This window comes from Nicotiana tabacum, chromosome 12 (genome assembly GCF_000715075.1).
Source record: "Nicotiana tabacum cultivar K326 chromosome 12, ASM71507v2, whole genome shotgun sequence".
NCBI lineage: Eukaryota > Viridiplantae > Streptophyta > Magnoliopsida > Solanales > Solanaceae > Nicotiana > Nicotiana tabacum.
In genome coordinates, this window is record NC_134091.1 from 12,316,221 (window position 1) to 12,339,305 (window position 23,085).

The following is a 23,085-nucleotide window of genomic DNA, read 5'->3' on the forward strand; positions in this document are numbered from 1 at the left end:
TATACCCGGAACCTGACCAATGTGAACCTACTGCTCTGGAGTTACTCTGGCTGCGGCACGTGCTCCTCGTCGGCCTCTGCCTCTGCCTCTAGCGACATCCGCTCCGAGGTAACGTTATCAGCACCTGCAGCTCGTGTCCTCACCATCTGTGAGAGAATGGAATGATAAAAGTTCAAACTTCGAGATCAATGAACTCGCACGATGGAATGAAAGAAGTGAGATTATCCTAATAGTTCTGTAGCCTCTCGAAGATAAGTACAGACGTCTCCGTACCGATCCGCAAGACTCTACTAAACTCGTTTATGACTTGTAGCACCTATGAACCTAGAGCTCTAATACCAACTTGTCACGACCCAATTTTCCCTCCGTTTGGTATCGTGATGGCACCTAGTCTTAGGGACTAGGTAAGCCTAATATTAATTGAAACAACATTATTTAAATAACATCTAACGAGTTAAATAGAAATCTCTTACAATTCCCAAAACCGGTAGTACAAGTCATAAGCTCTACAGAGTTTGCTATCACTTCTAAATACAATTGTTCGGAAGTAAGTAAAAATAGTGTAAATACAAAATAGGAAGGTGACTCCAAAGCCTGCGAACGCAACGACTGGTTTACCTTGAGTCTTCTCAGCAAGGATCCGCACAGATACTAACGATCGAGTACCTGGATCTGCATAAAAATATGCAAAAGAGTAGCATGAGCACACCACAGCGGTGTCCAGTAAGTATCAAGACTAACCTCGGTGGAAATAGTGACGAGGACTAGTCAAGACACCCACTGGTCTAATAAATTGAACAAGTATAAGTATAGGGATGACAGAACATGACATCTATCTGAGGACCCCACGATATGGCTAACGACATAACAACTGCAATAAGGAAGGAAAGACAGCAAGTAACAGCGGAACACCAGAATAAGACATAGAAGAATGAACGAAAGCACAACCCAAATCCGAAAATCACAATACAGTAAAGGCAAGTAGTAACTCAGCAACTGCAATAGTTTTCACATCAGGACTCAGCCAACAAACCCCAATAAATTAGTCAAATCCTTCAAGTGTAAACTTTCACCCGTAAGTTTTTAAATTGAGGTCTTTAGAATATAATCCTTTCCAATAAGAATTTATTTATTTATTTATTTATTCTTCCTTCAAATAAATATCTTTCAAATGTAGTTCTTTCAAGATAAAAACCTTTCAAATATAAACTTTTCCAGTAATATCTTTCGAGTATAAGTCACTGTGTGACACTTAAGCATGGAAGATTAGCAGCTCCGAACACAGATATAACCACAGGAGAATCTACCGGGATACCGTCCCGTAGTCCCGAATTAAATATGCAAGACAAGGGGATCTCCCAGAATACGTTCGTAGTCCCAATTTAAATATGCAGTGCTGGAGGATCTCCCGGAATACGTTCGTAGTCCCAAAGTAAATATGCAAGACTGGGGGATCTCCCGAAATACGTCTGCAGTCCTAATTTAAATATGCAGTGTAAACAACAGAGATAACAAATATAACACGACAGAAACCTCGTACATTACCACAACAAGTGCAAAAGCAACAATAACAAAGATGCAAGGTACGGCGAGCAAATCAACTCAAGAACTTAAATCACAAGAATGGTAGAACTCATTCACAAGGAATAACCACAGTAAAGAATGCTAGGCACAAGGAGAACAACTTAACAAGGGAAAATAAAACAAAATATAGCAACGATTCCACAATATTCAAGTCAACGATAAAAAGCCAGCACGAGTCAAATAGTTCCAAATAATGGCAAGTCAACTAAGATATAGGTTATCTAAACTCCTTTTGAGGTTGAGCAATTACGAGGAATATTCAACAATTCAAGTAAGGATAAGCAATAGAATATAATCATAACTCCAATTAAGACTAAATAATTATAGGATGAGAAAATAATGATTTTAATTAAAGATAAGCAGTTATGAAAAATATAGCACGACGATAGAAGAGGTAAAATCTTTGGTTACGTCGAATAAGGGTCAAATAGGCAGTAAGAGTGAATCCTAAAGCAATTATCTCTAATCAAAGCATGTAAAGGTGAAACTAGCAAATAGAAATTTAAGCGTATCAAGAACAACATCATACACGGTGAATATAAGAACATAAGAACCCTAAAAGGCTAACTTTCCATAAGTAAGTCTGAGCACGCACTCGCCACCTCACGTACACAGACTACAATCAGCATAGATGACTCAAATCCTAAGGGAAAAATCCCCCACACAAGGTTAGACGAGATACTTACCTCAAACTGCGCTCAATCAGTCAAGTAGTATGCCCTTTCCTCGATTTTTTGTCTCCGATCGGCTCGAATCTAGTCATAATTAATTAGATTAAATCAATACAAATTGTAGGAATAAATTCCATATGAAAACACAAATTTTCTACAAAAATTCAAAATTTAACCCAAAAATCGCCCGTGGGGTCCACGCCTCGGAACCCGACAAAAGTTACAAAATATGAACTCCCATTCCAATACGAGTTCAACCATACCACTTTCATTCAATTCCGATAACAACTCGACTTCCAAATCTTAAATTGAATCAAGAGGGTTTTTATAATTTTTCCCAACTTAATTCACCGATTAAATATTAAAAACAACCATGGATTCGGGTAATTTAACCAATATTGAGTCAAGAACACTTACCCCGTTGTTTCCTCTGAAAATTTCTCAAAAATCACCTCATCCCGAGCTCCAATCTGTCAAAAATGGAAAATGGGACGAAGTCCCATTTTCTGAACTTAAACTCACTGCCCAAGCCTTTCTTCTTCGCGTTCGCGTGACCAGTGTCGCGTTCGCGAAGGCCTGACCATGCACAGCATCGCATTCGCGGTAGCCAACTGCCCTCCTTCTTCACGTTCGCAGTCCATGCTTCGCGTTCGCGAAGGGTTAATGGCTCAAGGTCCCAGCTCCCCTTCCTTCTTTGCATTCGCGACCACTGCGTCGCGTTCGCGTAAGCTTGACCAGACCTTGCCTCGCGTTCACGTACACTCCTTCACGTTCGCAAAGGTCAAATCCCGCAGCCCCAAAATTTCTTTTTCGCGAATGCGGGACTTTCTTGGCGTTCGCGAAGAAGGAAACCAGACACCAGAATTAGCAGTTCCAAAAGAGCTCCAAATGATCCGAAACCATCTCGAAACACACCCGAGGCCCCCGAGACCTCAACCAATCGTACCAACCAGTCCCATAACACATTATGAACTTGCTCGAGGTCTCAAATCACATCGAACAATATCAAAACGATGAATCGCACTTCAAATCAAAAATCCATGAACTTTCAACTTTCAAATTCTATAACGTGTGCCGAAACACATCAAATCAATCCGGAATGATTTCAAATTTTGCACACAAGTCATAAATGACATAACAGACCTATTCAAATTTCCAGAATCAGATTCCGACCTCGATATCAAAAACTCAACCCCCCGGTCAAACTTTTCAAAAATTTAATTTTCGGCATTTCAAGCTTAATTCCACTACGGACCTCCAATAATTTTTCGGACACGTTCCTAAGTTCAAAATTACCATACGGAGCTATTGACATCATCAAAATTTCATTCCAGAGTCGTTTGCTCAGAAGTCAACTCTTTGGTCAACTCTTTACATTTAAGCTTCAAATTAAGGATTGTTCTTCTAATTAAATTCTGAATCTTTAGTAAATCAAACTCGACCACACCCGCGGGTCATAATACATATTGCGAAGCTTCTCGAGACCTTAAGTCACTAAACGGGGCGTAAATTCTTAAAACAACAAGTCGGGTCGTTACAAGCGGCTTCGTACAATGCAGTCTATACAAAAGAGTTATGCTGATAAGAAGGCTCGTGATGTGGCATTCATGGTGGGTGAGAGAGTTCTACTCAGAATTTGTCCATACTTACACATGCATGGCTTAATCTTTGAGACAAGCATATGACTACTGGCAGAATCAACCAGGTAACATTCCTTATTGACGTCGGCGCCGCGGGAGTTCTTCCTCCACAATTACTTTTGAGAGTACGAGGCAATACCTCGGGAGATCTCTTCGCATATTTACTTTTGGGACTACGAGACGGTATCTCGGGAGATCCCTCGACCCTTATTGCGCTTAGGCGCTCCGATCGCGACCCCAGGTCAGGCGGGACTACCTGCTGAGTTTAAGCATATCAATAAGCGGAGGAAAAAAACTTACAAGGTTTCCTAAAGGAACATTTTATGAGTTTAACAAACAAGCTCTGCTGCTGTAATACATCAAAAGTCTGTTGCAAGTGTGCCAAATGCTCAGACCAAGAGTGACTGTAAATGAGAATGTCGTCAAAAAAGACTAAAATGAACTTCCGTAGGTATGATTGAAAGATCTTGTTCGACAAATACGTGATTGGCCAAAATGGCAAGAAGCAATCCAATCCGAGTTGGATTCACTTGCGAAACGTGAAATTTTTGGGCTTGTAGTCTAAACACCTAATGGTGTTAAGCCCGTCGCCCCCGCACACCACGCCCAGAATCATGGTCGTGGTGGTGTCGTGGGGCGGATACTAGCCTCTTGTGCGCACCGAGCGTGCGGTTGGCCTCTTCTCTTGGGGCTTCAGTTGACGTGATGCATATGCAATAACTCGCCCCTCCTACATCAATACAAAACCCAAGCCAACGCGCTAAGAATCGCAATACACGTCTCTTCCGGAACTTGGAAATATCTCGACACCTGATATTGTTCTGACGACTCTGATCCTAGGCTAACTCCTTCTAACTCGGGAAAAGGCGCCGGTTCCTGTAAGCCGTGTGCTCAGGTATACCTTCCGATCGGGCAGGTGCTCGATCAATTTGATTTTCTCTAGCTCCTCAACCGTCAACTTGGTGGCATCGAAATCGTCAGGGGCTATGAAAGACCTAGGGACTCTGTAATCGTCCTTCTCAGTCTTTAGAGATGTTTTTGAGGGAGTTTGTTCCCTATACCCTTCAGGATGCATGGCGCACAGAGTTCAAGCAGCTGCGTTAGGGCATTATGACAGTGTAAGAGTACGCCATGCTTCTACTCAAATACATTTTTTTTGTCTAAAAACTTAGCCAAACACTTTAACTTTGAAAAACAAATACTTTTGACTTTGAAAAAGTTTGGCCAAACCGGCTATTAGTATGGAATCTCCAAACGCCCCGAAACTAGCCACAAGCAGTACGATATATAATTAATATAGGCTAAAAGAATCAATTCCACGAGAAAAATACGAAATTATAAGCCAAAATTCGAAATAAGCTCAAACCGGCCCTAGTCTCTCCCACGTCAAACCTTTGCCTAAAAGATAAAGAAAAAAAATCTTAAAAAGCTCCTTAGCCCTAAAATCTGAAACCCCCTTTTTGGAACATCAACAGAGGAAATTAAAGTTACTGGTAATTCTAAAATTTGAATAATCTTTTTTGATTAATTTCTGGTAATATTTTCAAATTTTAAATGTCCTTTTATTGATTTATCTTGTCCATATTCTTAGATTATCCATTTATCTCCCACACCCTTTTTACCAGCTGGTCTTGCATTGCATCTATTCATTTATATTTTGTAAAGATTAAATATTTATAGGACTTTCTAATAGGGGTTGCTTGCCTTATATTTTGTAAAGATTGAACCTTTTATAGGGAACTAACTATTATAATCAAACTGAATTTACTTAGTAGTTAATATGTGGTTTGCCAATGGCTTGGTTAGTTCTGTCTTGCAAGAGTTAAGAATTTTCTATAATTGCAAAATTTCCAGCAAGCCTTAGGAGTAGCGACTGAAGCTTGTCAAATGTCTCTTGGCCTTGGGTTTGATCTCCAATGCTCCTATGATTAGGGGTAGTGTGTATTGGATAAAGTATGTATTTTTTGCACCAACCGGACAAGTAATACTTTCCAGCTTTATCAATTAATGTTGTTGTTACCCAAATTAACTTCTTTTAGACATATAAGTAATTCATCCCAATTCTTTGGCCCTGGGAAAGATTTTACCTTTTAGGTTTATGCCTTTTCAAGAAGTACTTATGTTTGGAATATATACTTGCACCAAGAAATCTGAAAGAGTGCGAAACCAAGTATCTTTTTTGTTGCATGACTATAAGCATAGATATATTGATCTGCATGCGTAGCAAGCAATATAAACGAAAAGCATTTTGCTGCGTCTTGCATTTTCGTGGATTACTCACCAACAAGTTTCTGTTTGCTTACTCGTCATTTGATTGTTATTGATTAATGGACAGTTTGGTACAATCCCATCTAGTAGCAAAAGAGAAGTAATGGGGAGAAGGGTTCCATTCACAAATATCAACTATCCATCTCTGAATACCCTTCTCCAATTTCATTTTCTAACTTTCAGAGAAACTTTCAGGTCTTAGTGGGCGTTTGGACATAAGAATTGTAAAATTCTGGAAAAAAGTGAAAAAAAAATTCAAGTGAAAATGGTAAACTTCTCCTGGATGGGGATCATTCATCAGTTCTCACAATAAGTTGATGGAATTGTAGTGGATCTGTCCCCAAATCTGGCTGTATTGGTGCTTGTTGTGGAGGAGGATTTTGTTCTTCTCCTGGAAGAGGATCATTCTCCAGTTCTTCGTAAAGTTGATCAAACTGTGGTAGCCCCAGACATGGCTGTATTTGTGCTTGTTCATTCCCTCCACCACCGCCTTGTGCATTCCCTCCACCACTGTCTTGCAGATTTAGCCCTTGCGTATTCCTGCCCCCACCGCCTTGCAGATTTAGCCCTTGGGTGTTCCCGCCACCTACACCTTGCAGATATAGCCCTTGCGCATTCCGGGCACCACCATAATTCCTTATTGGCTAAAGACCGTTAAAGAAATCAGAGTTTGTGTAGGCTACACTATTAATTTTGATCAGGTCTAAAATAATTCCACAGATCATTGTTTCTCTTGTTTTTATCTATGATGCAAGATTTCATAATTTATTTCCTACACGCAAAATTATATCTTATCATAATATAAATTCATCCTAATATAATAGGCACATAAAAAAAATAAAAGAAAAGAAGAAGCTCACCAGCTTTCAAGAAGACCAATCAACAGAAAGTGAATTTAAGATGGCTTCTAGTTTTCATTACTCGTCATAAAAAACAATATACAATTCATCACACGATAAATTTTCATTAATATGCCATCAGTTAAAGAACGACAGATATATTGACGATTACTCTTCGTGCCTAGGTTTTTAAGCATTAGAATAAGTAGTAGGCAAGGTATTATAATAGTTATGTTACCTAGTTCATACAATTAGTTAAGAATTTAAATAAGGTGAAATATTGATTGATTTATTGTCCTAAATATTTGGACTTTCTATATAATTCAAATAAGGAAAAATTTAATGAGAAAGATTTTAGTTAAATTCAGAATTCTAAAAATTAGAGAAATAATTAAATGACGATTTTGTCTAGTATGAAATCTATTTTTAAACGGTAAAAAAAGCGAACAACATTTCGCTAAGAACCTTCATGCTTTCAATATAGTATAGATATATGATACTTGAAAACTGATCTGCTTATCACCACATATGTATTATCCCTTCCAAAGAAGGAACAATTTAACTTGCAAAGATTTCACACTCACCAGCAATGACAAAAGATGGCGTTTATGCATAAAAAGCATTTTACTTAGAATCACTTGTTGACTCCCCCGTAGCAATGACAAAAGATATAGATCGATCGCCCTATAGAAAGACAACTACACAAAAGTCTACTAATTTTTATTTTCTTTGACGAGGTTTATCTTTTATAAGGGAGTCTCTTATAACTTTATTAGTTCATTTTGTGATGGAACGTCGAATTTACGAGCTAAATAAAAACTGATAATAGTGAAGTCAAAAACTAAATACAGGAGAATTGCAATCGTAATTGCACGACGACGCCCAAAAAGAACTCACCCAGAAAGATTTTGTATGGTATTTTGTTGCTGTTGTATTAATTGCATGGCTTGCGCTAATTTCTGATTTAATTCTCTTACTAAACCAGAGCATCCCCGTTCAGGATTCGCTCGGATGAGCAGTGTGTCATCGTATTTGGTGTCAAACAGTGCTTGTCGTTGATTAGGGTATGTATCATCCAACATTCTCTTTAACTTTGCTTTTCCAAACTCATTGACCAAAACTCGAAAACGTCTCCAAAGACTTCTCAATAAAACTCGTGGCCTAAACTCAAAGTGTTTTTTCAAAAAAAATTTGAAGTGTTTGGCCAAGCTTTTAGGAGGAAACAAAGTGCTTCTGAAAAGAAGCAGAAAAAAATAATTTCTTCCCGGAATCACTTTTTTAAAAAGCACTTTTGAGAAAAATACATTTAGAAGCACTTTTTATAAACTTGGTCAAACACTAATTGATACTTATAAGTACTTTTTAAATTGATTGTACGCAGTTATGAATTTAACGAGATTCAATCCCAACCAACATTTGAGCTTGTCCACAGTGTGAAAGAAATAACCTCCAACCTAGACGACGAGAATGTTGAGTATCTTTAATTCTTTATTTTATTTTCTATTACATGAGAAAAGGGGAGGAAAATTGGACAGTGAGAATCCAACCCACATATATTGTGTGAATGACATCTGCCAGTACCACTAAACTATAAGCTTTGGTTGTGAGATGTTGCATTAGAATGTTACATTCCACATTCCAGGTATAGCGAATATCATCCATTTTTTTTTTCCTGTATGAGAGATCTGACAACCCCACTAGTGAGATTTCACTAGGTCGTTGTTGTTGTTGTATGAGAGATCTGACAAATGTCCTTGTGGATGGCAGGGTACGTCCCCCTTTACAATACTTTTTTAGTTCCATTTATTCGCATAGATGAAACTAAGAGAATGTAGCTTATTCACTTGTACCCTTACAGGGAGATGAGCACCTTGACGAATCGAAGCCACTTTGTAAGAGCATATCATGGTTGATGGATGCCAACTGAGAGAGATTCTGTTTGAAAAACAAATTGGAATACATGGTTAAAAACTCTCACACAGATTTGCTGTTCTTGACTTCGGATCAAAAATCAAAGGTTACATATAGCAGTTCAACGTTTTTTCTTTCACTTCATTTCTTTATTTATTTACTGCTTATAAAGTAGGGAATAGGATTGCGGTTGAGCACTCACGATTATACAAGGTAAACATCATGGCATACCTTGAAAGAAAAATTCATCAAGGATAGATCAAGAGGAGAAGGATCAAATTGAGCAAGATCACCACATTCATCCATATTCTGCAAAGCAAACATCAATAGACTCTATGTTGGATTCATTCAATATATGCATTTTTTTGGGGGGGGGGGGTTGCAAAAAACAAGAGTGCCTTTGCCAATATGGTATGTAACAAGCTATTTGTGATCGAGGTTTTAACCAACTCGGTCGATCCAATGACCATCTTTAAGTAGAACCACTTTTCTCCATCTTCAATGTAAAGGGGAAATGGCTTTTAGAGTTAATTATCATAATCCAACATGGCCATACAATGAGTATTTAGTACTTGGAAAGTGAATGATTGCATTTACGTAAAAACTTAGTTTACCTCAAGTGCAAAGTTTGACGAGAACTCAGAGCTGTCGGAAGCAGAATCATTACAATCTTCACCATCTTGCACTCCACTTAGACCATACCGGGATACGAAATAGCTTGTGTCATCAACACCATCAGTCTGTGGTACAAAGGCTGCCTATAGACACAATGAATCAGAAATTAAAGAGAACAATCTGCCTATACTGATTCAATTGTTGACGAATATGCAAAAGCACTATATGGGAGTCTACGTTGTTCAAAAGAATGAAAGATTTCTGATTACTGAAATTCGTAGTTATGGCATAGACAATGAATCTACACACATATTAACAGACATTACAACTATGTTCAATAATATGACTGCATTTGCCATTACATAAGTTAATTGGCACTCAACTAATTATCACTATCCAGTATACAGAAAATGGAAAGAGAATGGTCAAAGAGGAAGGAGCTAATTCTTTAAGAGAAAAACTATAATTAACAATAAAGTGTGCTGCCCAGTCCCTTTCCTCAGAAATCATGAATCTAAATATGTTAAATGAGACATTATCAAAGAAGCTGAAAAGGCTCAAACCCACACAACTGATTTTTTGTACAGTAAGGCCTACCTTCTGTAAGGCAAGATTATCCCAGTCAACTCCCCTGAAAAATTGGTGTGCTTTTACCTGTAGGAATATAGAGTAGTAGATGATGAAAGTTAGTACCAACCATGGAAGTTTCATCCCATATTATTCTTTAAGAATATGCACAAGACAACCTCTGATGCTCCTTTTGCTCCAAGGCGCAGATTTGGGTCATGAACAAGAAGCCTACAATAAAGCTCTACAACTGAGTTAGATCATCCAGCAGACAAAATCAAGGGAAAACATCTTATTGTTGAATTTGCAGCCCAAGTAATTTAAACAACTAGGGTATTCAAGGATGAATGGTACTATCAATGTTTCAAACAGAAAATAAGCAGTAATGGCATCAATGATGTCCAAGGAACAAATACAAAACTGGTACCCAAGAGAGCCCCTAGGCACTGGAAATGTGCCACTGTGAGATCACCTAGGAACATGATTTTGAGGTGAAAACTCACAATAAGAACCAGAGACTTAAAACGAAGAAAGCGTTTCAGACCTGACCATTCGATAAGAGGATGCTAGACTGCCATTGAAATTGGTCCCCAGAGGATAGTTCATGTATATAATTTAAAATGGTATTATTAGCTAACCTGTCAATCAAGTCTTGTGCCTCAAGGGACATCTCTTCTGGGACAAAGGGCCAGGGGATTTGCTTGTTAAGAATATTATCAAAGATAACCTGTCAATCCAGAAAGAGTAATGTGTTGAGGAGGTGAAGTCCCATACTTACTGCAACTATTAAGTCATCTGGTGCTATATATTTTCCGGGTAGCTTTCTTAAAGATAAAGGCAGCAAACAAATAAGGCAAAATTTGTCAACTATCATTTAGAAATTCCTGCTTCTTAAAATGCGTTGTAGTTTATATGAACTTAAAGTCCAACTTAGCATCTGTCAACTGGAGTCAATGTCTGTCCTCAAGGAATCACGCGCACACATTACAATTGTTCTAAACTGAATGGAGAACTTTAGTGAAAGACCAATCTTATATAGCCAGGTCACACCTATTTAATATTATGACTGGCAAAATGATTACTGTTAGAGTTACATTTTCCCTATAATTTCACTATGACAAAAAGTACTGTAATACATTAGACAATCGCAATGTGAATGATGCTCAGAATAGGGAGGAACTGTAATATAATACCTCAGGGTGCTCGGCATTGAAAGGCGGAAACCCAGTGATGAGTTCGAACAAAATGATTCCTACTGACCACCAATCAGCAGCGCTACCTGTACATATAATCAGATGGCAAAGTCAATGCTTTGTTCCTTTCATTCTCACTCCTGACGTCCCCCTTTTATTTATGTTATGTTTTATTTTTAGATAAAGGTGACATGGGGAGGGAGTATCAGCATATCACCAACTCTAGTATAGCAATTTCTTTCTCACCATGCTCAGTTCCAAGAAGAATTTCCGGAGCCAAATAGTCAGGGGTACCAACAGCTGACCGTTGAGATTTGTCCAATAGATGATCTGGAACATCAGGAAGCACTACATCCTTTGTGTCGGGTCCAGATAGATCATCCGTACTGTTCATTAGTCCAATTTTCGACAAACCAAAATCTGTAAGCTGTTTAAGCATATCCAAGATTAGAACATGATCCCCTTCGACACAGACCAGAAATACATCAAAAACATGCATGTACTCTGCAGAACAATTTATGATGGAGTTGATACTAGAATTACAAGATTCCTATCAGAGCGATCAAATTTGGGGACACCTTTGGGTGGGGGGTGTTATCAATACTGGCAAATTGAGAATCACTTATCATTCAGCAAAATACAATTAATCTTAGCTTCCTCATCATTTCAAAGATCTCTAATATACTAAACCAACCTTTATATGCCCATCTTGGGCAATTAATATGTTGTCTGGCTTGAGATCACGATGGACGATTCCTAAAGAATGAAGGTACTCCAGAGCAAGGACCTGAAGAAGGGAAAAACACATCCTTCAAAGAGCTCAAAAGGTTGCAAAATTTCCTGACAAGAAAGTTTAGAAAAGTACCAATTCCGCGACATAGGTTCGAGCTACATCTTCCTCAAGGCAACCAACTTTTTTAAGCAGAGAGAATAGATCACCGCCATTAAGATACTCCATGACCAAATAAAGGTAGTCTCTGCTGGTGAATGAATAAAAAAATCGGACCTACAACCGTGAAAGCATCTTCATGATCCTACTGAGATCGACAAAAGGAAAAATAAAAAAAATAAAAAAACTGTAATACCACAAAAGGGTTTCTGACAGTAATCAATATATTGCGTTCTGCCAATATGCGCTCAATATCATTCTTTCGCAACAAATCTAATTTCTTGAGCACCTGCATATAGGATGAATGGCATCATGTCAGAAATCAGTACCAACTTGGTCATACAAAAAAAGTTTTCAGTAAAAATACTATGGAAGACAAATACTTCAATGAGATATTTGTTGATACACATAGACATGCTGCATAACTAAGATAGTCCCTCTAACCACAAGCTTCTCCAACTTGTTAATTTTCCCGTTAGCAGGATGCACCGCAAAAGTGGTCCAGTGACAAAGCAGTTAATGATTAGCATAGAAATTGGACTTCCATGTCTTTCAGGTACTTATAACCAGCATACTTTGAAAAAATAGCGTCTTGTTAAAGATGCAAAATCCCCCCCGTACGTCAGTGCGACTCTTACATTCATTATCGAAAATGAATTCACCCATTCATTGTTGTATTCTAAAAATATGTGTTCCACTAGCCCACCAAAAAAAGGTCCTTAATTCTTCTTATTGAATCCACAACAAGATCCGTCAGCACTAATAAATTAAGCGGTATCCCTAAAATAAAAAATTTAAAAAAAAACTCCTTTCCAACAACAATCCCTAGAAACCAACAAACGCGAGATCTTTTCTGTAAAGCAATGCAGATATCTACTGGTATCCACAAACATAAGAAGGAAAAGAGTTGAATAATATCATTTATGCAAATGCAAATATAATTATCTGATACATTAATTGATTCGAAGGTTAAGATGACTCAAAAGGTACCTTAATTGCAAATAAATCTCCAGTTGACCGCTTGCGTGCCAGAAAAACTCTGCCAAAGGCACCTCTGCTGATTGGTTTGATAATCTCAAAATCATCAATGCTTGTTCTTTCTTTGTGTGATGAACTTGAAGGAGTTGACATTATACTGGAATGAGATGAATTATCCACTAATATTTTGGAGCCTTCTGAATTTCCAAAACCGTCTTTTCTACCCACTAGATCACAAGCAAGTATATATTTCTCTCTGCATGTAGTGGAGCAGTGTCAGTTCTGGTTCATCTATAAATTCTAATATACGATGAGTCCAAAAAGTTGTACCGCAAAAGGTTCTCTATTCGTCCCCCAAATGTATCTACTACAAGAGCTTTTAGCTTGTTATTTTGTAAAGTATATTGTAGGTCTTGCATGAAAGCAATTAAAAGCTCATGAGATCCTTCTTCTGAAAGATCTGTGCCGGCCGCACAACGTGCAATATCTGCTAAATCAGCCATCTAAGAAGGAAAAAGAAAACGGAAAGGACAAAATCAGCCCATCTAACATGCAGGAATGAGTTAAGCCCTTAGCTCTTTATTAAAGAAACTATTGATCTACACATGCACATTATAGTTAATTCTGAAATGATAATAATTTATGGAGATGGAAAAGAGGTACACTAATACATTATCAGCTATAAACTTATGGAACATAGCAGCATTAGCGTCATATCATCATCACTTAAAAAGATTTTTCACAGAAATCCTAAGTTTAGAATGTTTTTATTTATATTTAAACTACAAAACGAATTAATGAGAAGCAAAAGAAGTCTTGGAGAATTATTATTAGGTTTAACGAAACATAGGTAGATCATGTGTTTCAATTAAAAACTTGAAACTATACAAACTCATCCCAGTAACTGATGTGAAAGATTTCTCTTATTGATTATTTAGTACTTCTCTTGTACCAATTTATATGACACTCTTTCCATTTTCTTTATAAGGTTGGTGTCACGTCCAACTTGCACGCACCTCTACTATTTCATTAGGAACCTGCATCCTCCAAGTGGAATACTGTCTCATGAAATGGGACAGAGAGTGTAGAAGAATATTAATAACGAGACATGGAAAAGAGTTGGTTAAGAAAGCTCGGAAAAAGAAAGTAAGAGATGATAAATCAAAGAACATAATCATTAATGAATCTGTTGTATTCTCCAGAGATGAGTGATCAGAACAGGTAGCAGAAAAATCACTGCAGTGACTTGAGAACTTAAAGCACTACTCTATTTCGATTTAGCCCAAATTGATTTATTGGTTTCTTGTCAAACAAAGAAGTTCCTTTTATGTAATAGCACTAATGAACACTTGTAAAAAAAAAAAAATAAGCAAACTCTAAAATCCTCCTTCATTAGGCTATGATTTCCATGGAGATTTAGTAAGGAAAATGATCAAGGAAAGACTTTTAGAAACGGACGCGTCTAGTAAGCAACCCGATAGAAATATAAAGATCTAATACACCAAAAGAATGAGCTGTACACAATTTTTTATAGCTATCCATATTGCTAAACGATCATCACCAGCATTAGAATCCTTTATTTTGTTCACATACTCTCTCTTACTCCATTTCCCTCCTCTCAGACAGACACAAGCAAAACAAGAGAACTTCCTGTGATTTTTCTTTATTTGATCCTTAGTATATGGAGTGAAATACTTGGATTCCAACTTTAGTGCTTCTTCACTACTAAATTGGTGGATTTCTGGACACGACCCAACACATATTTCTCACTAAGTTGAGACAAATTGCCAACCAAAATTCAGAGTACAGTGACAAACCTGCTGGACATCCTCTAGCTCAGAAAGATTGCTATGCTCTAACCAGAAGTCAAAATTTACTGCCCGAGGGGTATTTGTGGAGGATACTGATGTCATGCTCCCTGTTGAAGATGGTGGACCACAATGATTAAACTTTGCACCCAAGTGACTCTTCAAATTAACGAATGCTGCTAATGGAGAATCTTCTATACTGGCCGTATCCATCTCATGAAGATCCTCAAACATTCCATCTATCCCTTTGCTTCTCCACTCACCCATATTTGGTGAATAACCTTCAGATGTATTCCCAGAATTTGCATTTTTCACTTTTGAATTTTCTTGGATCTCAGACGTTGCATGAAATCCTAAATTACGTGACTCCACAAGCTGATCCAGTAACTCTGCAAATTTCAGAAGGCGCTCATCTACATCTAGAGATTTCGAATCACATTTCTCTGCATAAGCACATATATAGGAATGAGGCTCCAAATGAATAGTGGGAACAAGTTCCTCACAAATTCTACATATCACCAAAGAATCATCTGAATACTGTTGTCTACACTCGTTTTTCAATTCTCCACTAATTCGGTCGCTGATATGGTTTAATGATTTCATGTTAGACTGAATGTCAGGATGGTTAATAAAAGATGATGTTGGTTCAATAAACATGGGATCTTTTTCTAGTGTAGTGACACTTCCATCCAAGAGAAATTCAGATTTCTGCTGATGTGTGTGAGAGGAAAATTTCGAAGTCTTTTCTTCCTCCGAACTGCATTTGCCAGCAGCCTTTGTGTTCAAAGTACAACCTGCTTCCGAATCAGATATCCCTCGCTTGAGAACCCAATCTGTTTTAATAGAAGGAATTCTATTTAGACATTCTTTAAGCTTGGCCAGAGATGTCTCATCAACTGGCTCACTGTCCTTAGCAAAATACAACAGCCTTGTGCACCGTGTCAATATAAAAAGCATGCGTGTCAACAACCATTTCAAAAGACCCATTTGGCATTCTTGTCTTTTCATAGTCAGGTCCTGGACAATTGCTTCACACTTGGAGCGGAATTCTAAGCACGTCATTTTGATACAATCTTGAGCAAGAACAACAAGTTCTCCAGCCATCTTTTGTCCATCCAGAGGCAAGGAATCATTCTTCTCATTCTTCTGTACAATTTCTACAACCTCCTGCAAGAAACCGCCTAGCTCTGTGTTCACTGCTTCTTTAGCAGCATCAAATCTTAAACGAAGAGATCCAATCAGCTCCTGCATCTCATCCCATGGAACAAAAGTTAATATTGAACTTCAAAACCATATCAGCCACCCCATCTGACCTACTTATCTTGATCATTACACTCTAAAATGAACGTAATTCCTTCCTATACTTATCACTTACCACCCAAAAATAATAACTGGAAGTATCAGAACCTAATTCTTTCCTATGCTTATCACTTACCACCCTCAATTAATTACTGGAAGTGTCAGAACAAGAAATGTCGAAAGAAATACCTTTAGATCATTATAGCTGTGAGCTCGCGGAGGTGAAGGTTGAATTCCACCTTTTGGACCTAGCTCGTGTGAAAAACTTTTGAATGTTTTGCTTGCTTTACTATTAGGCATTGCTCCTTGGGAAGATTGCCTCATTGTCACATGCTTCCCCATCTTATGCACATTCCTTCCAGGACCCTGCTTGTCAGTACCCTAAAATTGCAAATTATCAAACAGTGAGACACATCTCCTACTACAATCAAATAAGCAGCAGAAACATAGCATAGCACATCCAGAGTAACTTAACAAAACTACTTTTATGTGCAAGCTAAACCATTTCTTACCTGATTTACGGAAATTCCACTACCAGCTTGATCTAAATCCTTAAAGATATATGACGCAAACCAACTAGCTATCTTCCTGCCTTTACGGTGTCCTGTTAGGTAAAGGGACCAGAAAGTTTAGTAGAACAGAAATCCAATTGGACAGAGAAAAAGAGCTGCCGAGAATAAAAACAAAAACTGGAAATTAATCTCCTTTGAGTTCCTGCATCACTAACAGAAAGCGCGAAGGGGGTTACAGAGAGATTCCACCCAATTGAGAAAATACAAACTTAGGGAATTTACAATCAAAGTAATTTTAAATCATACCAAGGAATTCCAAAGTTTAGGTAATGATAAGTAATCTATGCATCGGAAGCACTAGTACAACACGGATGATGACATTTTTAAAGGTGAAAATCACAGTATGATCATATAACAGTTTAAGGTATACTTGCTCAGACTGCAACTTCAGTAAGATAAATGACCAGCTTCCTCCCTCTCAAACAAGCTTCTCCATTCATATGGTAGGATAGGGTCTTCGAATACTCGTTCATTCTATTACTATTAGACGTCAGCATTAGTCTGTGCTTACATTCGTTACGGAAATTATTATACATATACCATCTTTCTTTCTAGAAAATTACCATACAGCTTTCAGCTGAAGAACTTAAGTAATTAAAGCAGATATTAGCTCCCCAATTTCTACAATCTCCTGCTCCCAACTCTAAGAGTTTCTTTTCTATCAGATCCAATAGCTTCTTTAGACAGGATAAATCCAAAGTATATCTTACTTTATCTGAACTAAAATCCACTACTTGTTTTTTAAATTGTTATTAAAAAAAAGGTCTCATTTTTAGACATGCAGATACAATATGGCTAATACACCTGCTGGTGGGAGATAGTAGATGTCGGTTAGTCGAGGTGTGTGCAAGCTAGTCCGTCATTAAAAAATTAAAAAATATAGCTAATACACCATCTGAATGCCCAATGACATCATCATGTTCAGCCTAGCATGTGCTATATCAAACAATAGAAATTTGCTACTCTCCCCTTTCCAACGCAAACTACACCCTGTCATTCCAAAATGCTCAATACCACTCCATTATTAATATTATTATGTACTATTTTCAAAATTCATTCATTTAACTACTCAAATATTAAACTTTGACGTCGACATTTTTTCTATTACTTTAATATCTTCTTCCACTGCTACTAAAATAATACACAAATCAAATTAAAATCTTAAACTACTACTACTAATCAAAAACTCGCTAACTGTACGAAGAATATAACGCGAATGTTAACTATATTAAAAGCTAATAAAAAGCAGATTTAGCAAAAAAAGACCTTTTCGTCCTTTTGCGGCAGCTCTTTGATCCTGCTTCAAACGAGGCGTGGAAGCTCCAGAACGAGGAGACTCATTCAACTTATCGGAATCTACTACAAGCCTTGAACTCGGCCTTTCCTTCGACTCAAGCCGCCTAGTCTTAATCCGGTTCAAACCGGTCGGAATTCCGGTCTCCGGCGAAGACGACTCACCACCACCGGTCCGACTCTGTTCCGCCATCACAAACTCAGCCAGAACAATCTAAAATCCCTAGTTTTATTGAAGAAAAAATGAAATTAATAAAATGAGAGTTTTTGAGTAAACAGTGTGGTTTTGGTGAAGCGGTTGGTGAGGTAACGGTTCCAACTTTCAAACAGAAAAAGGAAGAAGAAGGAGAGTGAGTGGTGGCGTGTTTCGGATGTTCTAATTCAATTCTAATATACAAAAAGGCAAAATCAATGTTGTGTTCGTTGAGAGAAAGTTTGTTTCTCACTTTATTGTTTTTATTCTCAGGATCTGAGTTGCAACTTGCAAGCTTAAATGTTGCAACTCTGATCCTATTTCAGAGTTTGAATTCTACCTAAAACTCTTTTTTACTTCTACCTTCTCCTTTTTATTGTTTTGAGGATCTGTGTTAAAGGGAAAAAAAAAACTGGTTTTGTTTTCTCTTCTTTAGTACTTGTATTTCCTTTTTAATAGTATGTCTTACCAAGTTAGTACTATTCTTCACTTTTTTTAATTAATAGATAATGTACTATTCTTAACGTACACCTTGTTTCAAGTGGTGTTACATAATACCATGTATTCAAAAAAAATTATAGTATATATATAAATAATAAATAAAATAAAAAATTGAGTATAAATATAAAAATAGAACCGCTCATCGTTACGATAATTCATTCATTTACTTATTTCTTCAAATATTTACATCACTCACTAAAATTTCTGTGTACACCACTATTTAACGTGGCTTATGTAGTTACGTAATAATTGTTGCGACCAAACACACTCACGCAAGTATACGCGGTCGTCAAGTAATAAAGTGACTAAAAGTCGAATGTCGAACCCACGAGGACTTATGATTAACTATTAACTAAATTAGACTATCCTAATTATCTAAACAAGAATTAAACCTAAAAATATTTTATTCTAAACTAATTAAATAAGAAAATATAAATAATGAACTTTGAACAGAGAAAGAGCAGATTTTTATGATATCAATGTAATGAAAACGATCTAGGGTTATGGGCTATCTAATAATCCTATTGTATTCTTCAATTGAATTGACCGACTAATTTATCTAGCTTATTGGTTGACAGGGTTAATATTGCTCATAAGAATCTGTCGAGTTCTTACTCGCCTATTCCAGCTAACTTAACGCCTATATGTCTATGGAGTGAGAATCAACAAGAACGCATTTATAATTCCTGTAAATCAACCAAGCAAGGCAATTAGGTATATGTCTATCCTAACCACGAATCCGTTCCCCGATGCCCGAGTTCAAGAACTTGCCCTACTCAATCCTATATGCAATATAGAATTCCCACTTTTGAGTTCAATTCTAGATTCGTAGATAATATTCAATTGGTGATCAATCAATTAAATAATTAAGTGCAAGATTGAATAAATAAACTAATATGATAAATCAAGAAGTCAAAATCAATATCCGAATAACAATAGTCATGAAAGAACCACAACCCTAGAACGTGAAGTTTAGCTCCACATAGACATGGTAGCCAAACAATAAATCATATAAAGAAACATAAAAATTACTAAGTTTGGTGGGAGAAAGATGAAACTTGATGAATTCCGGCCTCCACAGCTTTGTCGTGGCTTTTTTCCTATTCCCAATATGTTAGATAACCTAAAGGAGGCATTTTTGGCTTATATATTGCGTACAAAAGTCGTGGGCCAAAGCTCTCCTATTCCTAGTCCAAATCGGCTTCAGGGATTGATGCTAAGGTGGATGCGACGCATCCAGCTTGTCCTCTATTTCAATTTTTGCCTGCGAAGGTGGATGCGACGCATCCACCTTGTCCTCTATTTCTCAGCTTGCATGCGATGGTGGACGCGACGCATCCAGCTTCACTTCTACTTCCCAGTTTCGCACGCGATGGCGGAGGCGATGGCCCAACTTCACTGCTAAGGTTGCATGCAGGATGATGTTTTCCTAGGTTGGATGCGACGCATCCAACCCTTCTTCCTCTAGCTAAACCACCTTTTCTTCATATTTTGCACTCCGAACACCTTAAATCGTCACACATAACTTAATTAGTCATCAAACCAATAATTACACCATGTTGGGTGTTTTAAAGATTAAATAACATCAAAAAGTGGTTAAAACATGGGCAAAGTAATATCAACACATATCGAAATATGCCAAACATCACTACCCCACACTTAAACCTTTGTTCGTCCTCGAACAAACCATCCTATAGTAGACGAAACAAAATTAAACTCTTATTATTCAAAGCACACTGCACCTATGACCGTGGTTATTTGCTACAATTAGGCTCTAGACTATGCATCAACACACTTCCCTTTTCTTATGCCCTTCTTTAAACATATTCGAACAAAGACAACATGCTCACAACAATCCTAACCTCAAAAACCGACTCAATGTCACAATGCACTCATGGCTTGAACAACCAACATCATAGAGAAGTCTAATAACGTTACCTATCCCTCGTGAAACCATGTGCCCTCACAACAAAAGCAGAGAGAGTAGAATCAATCCACACATTCGAATCTCATGCTCACAAAGAAAATCGCTCACTCTCACAAAAGAAGTCACATGCATGTAGTTGGTACCATAGGCTTGCCCTTAATGTAAATCTCTACTAATGTAAGCTCGCTCGATCTAAAATTAATTAGGACTTTTTCATGGTTGTAATGTGGGCTAAGGGACGGGTAGGATATATTTAAGGAATAGTGATTCACCGTCCTAAGCACTTTAACACATCATCAAATAACTTAAGCGCGAATTCTTCAACACCCTTTCAATTTCACCAATAATATCACTCCAAACAATATTTCCTCTTTCTTTAAGCACTACTTTAATTCATACCCACTAGCAAGAACAAGACAACAATTTATTCATCTATATTTTTCTTTTCTTTTCTTTTTTTTTCAGGATTTTTCTCTTCTTTTTTTCTTCTTTTAATTTCCGCTAGTGGTGTATTATTTTACAAAATAAGTGCACCCTTCTTTCTTTCATTGGTTCCACTCAAAAGTCACCCCACACTTAGTCCCTTCTTACTTCTTTTAGCGCTCATCTAACAATTAAAGTGCTTTAAGAGGTAAAAGGATCAAAACAATGTCAATTAAGAATAAAAAGGGTGTAGGCTTGTAATGTGGGTACCAAATAAAAGGTCTACAGGCTCAAAAGGTTTAACTAGGGATAGATTTTATTTGTGATAAGCAATAAGCTCAAAAAGATCAAAGAAAGCCTAAAATCATTTTTCAAACCGAGCATCACCTAAAATTTCGCTTCAACTCACATACCGGGCAAGTTCTAGACACAAGTACAATACATGGACAACACAAAAAACCTTACCACACATGGCACATGACTCATTAAGGACGGTCACATTCCGACTCTCAAACAATGCAAGTATTCACGGAGCCACGAGATATTAAGTATTAAACACAAGGTGAACATAAGTCAAGAAAATGAGAAATAAGCGCCACAAAACATGCTATCCATTTTAACAAAGCATCATCAATAATTTCAGAGTGAGAAGGGAAGATATTACATATGTAAAAGCCTAAATATGCCATTATCAACCAAGTCAAGGTCACCTAGGTTCATCATTCTTCCTCCTTTTATTCCCTACATTCCTACTCTACTCTAAAAAGAAAACAAAATTACCCGGTTCAAACTACATCCCATGGAAAAGAACCGAGGCACAAAGAAAAACCACAGGGGATTATTACTACCTAAAGAAAGCTAAAAGACATATTTTGAATTTTTGTTTAGACTTTAATCCCTCAAGAAAACTGTCTAGGAGATCAATCGTCGGGAAAAGTCCAATTTTTCTACTTTTTTGTTTTTTTTTTTAATTTCTTTTTTTCTTTTTTTTTCTTTTTTTTTCACAAAAGCTACTACACTTAAGAATGATCTCCTCACCCCACACTTAAAATTTTGCAATGTCCTCAATGCACATTATAAATAATAAGAGGGTAAACGAGACTCCCTGGTAGGCCAAAGGCCGAAGCAATAGCGGCTCACGAGGTACTCAGACTTCCCCCAGGCATCGTCCTTTGTGTGGGCACCCCACACTTAGTCCTCACCATCTAGCTCACTTTTGCACTCTTCTAATGGCTTTGCTTCCTATGCTCATAATCCTACAAAACAAAAATAAATACTACAAAATAATAAAAATAAAATAAAATAAAAAGTAAACAAAAATAAAAGAAAGCAGTAAATCTGGGTTGCCTCCCAACAAGCGCCTGATTTAACGTAGTGGCACGACTTGAACTACTTTCTGCCTCCACCTCGAACTTATGAATTGTACCCCTAACATGGCATCCAGTCTGTGGCTATGCTCCTTTGGTGGGGATACAAAAATAAATAGGCCAAGTAACAAATTTTTCACTCTATACTTCTCGGCCTTTATATGAGGAATGTAATTTTTTCTCTCTGGCACGACAAATCCAAGAATGTAAGCATCCTGTTCCTCTTCCATTGACTCCTCCAAAGGCTTAGATGACTCGATTTCCATGTCATCATCCAAATACAATGTCGAAAAATGTTTAGAATGAGAACCAACACGCCCTAACTTTGGAATTGTATTACTATTTATATCCTCATATGTGCACACATTAGAGTCTTCAAATATAACATTATCTGCTACCTCGTATTGCTCTAGTGTACTTTTCTCAACATGGGCATCATCAACAGAAATATGCTCGAATGATTGGCTCTCCACTTTTAGCTCCTCAATTTGGCGTATAAGCTCCTTTTCAGCTTCTGACAACTCATTACTATTTTGTTGGGCGATAG

At 37.4% G+C, this 23,085-nt stretch overlaps 1 protein-coding gene across 2 annotated transcripts; it reads right to left on the reverse strand.

The window, feature by feature from the left end:
- Positions 1–8,360: 8,360 nt before the first annotated feature.
- LOC107790559 (putative serine/threonine protein kinase IRE4) lies at positions 8,361–18,748 on the reverse strand. Of its 2 annotated transcripts, none has more exons than XR_012697200.1 (17): positions 18,101–18,746; positions 16,775–16,866; positions 16,452–16,643; positions 14,973–16,208; positions 13,486–13,658; positions 13,168–13,411; positions 12,374–12,466; positions 12,154–12,294; positions 11,983–12,075; positions 11,535–11,715; positions 11,289–11,374; positions 10,734–10,822; positions 10,275–10,339; positions 10,126–10,182; positions 9,528–9,671; positions 9,145–9,222; positions 8,361–8,937 (listed from the first exon to the last, which is right to left on the reverse strand). XR_012697200.1 is itself a non-coding variant. In XM_016612496.2 (17 exons), the coding sequence occupies exons 1-17, from the start codon at positions 18,318–18,320 to the stop codon at positions 8,839–8,841; spliced, it is 3,270 nt and encodes a 1,089-aa protein (XP_016467982.1). In that variant the 5' UTR covers positions 18,321–18,748; the 3' UTR covers positions 8,361–8,838. The 2 variants fall into 2 exon arrangements, 1 of the variants encoding a protein (XP_016467982.1); XM_016612496.2 differs by having other exon boundaries at positions 10,275–10,326; positions 18,101–18,748.
- Positions 18,749–23,085: the final 4,337 nt, after the last annotated feature.